The sequence below is a fragment of the Bactrocera latifrons genome, unplaced genomic scaffold (assembly GCF_001853355.1).
Source record: "Bactrocera latifrons isolate USDA-ARS-PBARC rearing strain unplaced genomic scaffold, ASM185335v1 scaffold_341, whole genome shotgun sequence".
Taxonomy (NCBI): domain Eukaryota; kingdom Metazoa; phylum Arthropoda; class Insecta; order Diptera; family Tephritidae; genus Bactrocera; species Bactrocera latifrons.
In genome coordinates, this window is record NW_017536981.1 from 238,853 (window position 1) to 240,512 (window position 1,660).

The 1,660-nt window shown below is 37.2% G+C and overlaps 1 protein-coding gene across 1 annotated transcript in view; it reads left to right on the forward strand.

The window, feature by feature from the left end:
* The window catches only part of LOC108971440, a 189,975-nt gene extending 189,009 nt beyond the window's left edge, over positions 1–966 (forward strand). Inside the window, exon 5 of the mRNA XM_018937495.1 lies at positions 788–966. Coding sequence (XP_018793040.1) covers positions 788–814 — 27 coding nt within the window. The 3' untranslated portion in view covers positions 815–966. The remainder of the gene's footprint in view (positions 1–787) is intronic.
* Positions 967–1,660: the final 694 nt, after the last annotated feature.

The window sequence follows — 1,660 nt, forward strand, 5'->3', positions numbered from 1 at the left end:
TTTTTACGAGGACATCGACCAGCTGGGCAGCGGCACCTTCYCAATTAAGGGACCGGACATTCCAGGTGCATGCCCTCAAGTCGTAGTCCTTATTTCGTTTGCCATAGTCGTCATCAAAAGTGGGGTCTCTCATCCGAGGCTGTTGTTGCGTTGTCATTGGGGTGCTTTTTTTTTATGTGACAGGTCCCAAACCCAGCGCACAACGCTATGCAGGGAATGTTTCGCCTTCTCACTTTAGCTCACCTTCAAACGGATGTTCTTAGGCTACCCAGAGGATACTTGGTCAAGGACCGGAAGTCGTGAGCTGCTTGAGTCATATGTAAAAGAATCGTTTCTGGCCACTCCTAAGTGAATGGCGATCACAAAACTTTCCTCACTTGCGTGAACTTCTACACATGACTCCATCCTCCTCTACACATGACTCCATCCTCCAATCATCATCTGCATTCCTTAAATCGCAAAGGAAATATTTATATACTTATAGCCCTGACAGATGACAGCGTTAATTTGCATTAGCGCGCTTAATATGCATTAACTTGCACATTTGACGTACGTTAATGCAAATTAGTAATTCACAAAAATTTCGTGCATTTAGCGGAATTTATCAAATTTTAGTAGGCAACATTGGTTAGAAATGGCAGATTTTTGCTGTTGGTGATTGATAGAAAGAAGATGATGAAAACGTAAACAAAAGATTTAAGGAAAGTTAGGGGTAAGCTTTTTTTATATTGCTAATTATATTATGTGCCAATATCTTTCCAAAAACTAATTTTAATATTTTTGGAAGGACGGAAACAAACAACGAACAATGTGAACATACAGTGTCGAAAATGTTTTCATTGATTTGTGGCGTGAACGAGTCGGAGACTTGCAACGGGCTAAACGAAATTTGCACATCTATGCCGATATATCTGTGCTAATGGGACACAAATTTATTCCAAAAGAAGTTCATGTAAAAATAAGGAATTTCACACAAAAATATATGTAGTTATACTATGCATCAACATAATCTTTGTGACATTATTTACTTTTGTAAAATTCTAGAAAGGAAAAGGAAAAAGTTGGGCCCTCGGGGGCAGGCCATCTGTGGTAAGCTGAGTTTTACTCGTTTATCACTAAATTTTTTTTCTTTAAAACATACMTATCGAATTCAACATTACTCTCGTTCCAGCCATATATATCTAAAGGATCAGCAGAACCAATGTCAACTGAACCTACAGTTTTACCAGCACCAATGTCATTTCAACCGGTGTGTACGCCAGTAATGACATTGACGAACTCGCCATCAGTGTCGTCATTGGGAAGCCCAACATTAGCAGCGGGTACATCTCAACAGAGAAATTACATGGGTGAATAACAACGGCAAAATAACTGTTGAAAATACTTGCAACACAAACTACTTGTTGTAATTATTATATTCTAATCATTGTATTCTTCTTGTGTTTGTCTTATAAAGAAAATTTCTTGCCTGTCTGTATAAATGAATCTTACGAATAAAACGTTTCTACATTTAAATTGTAAGCTTTAACAAGAACAAACCAAATTGCTGAAGACATTGGAGGAGGACGGGAAAATATTGAGAGAGTTGTTATGTAATCGAGTAACAAAGTATTAATACAAAAGAGTTAATAGGTATTATAAAAAATAAAAAATTAAAAAT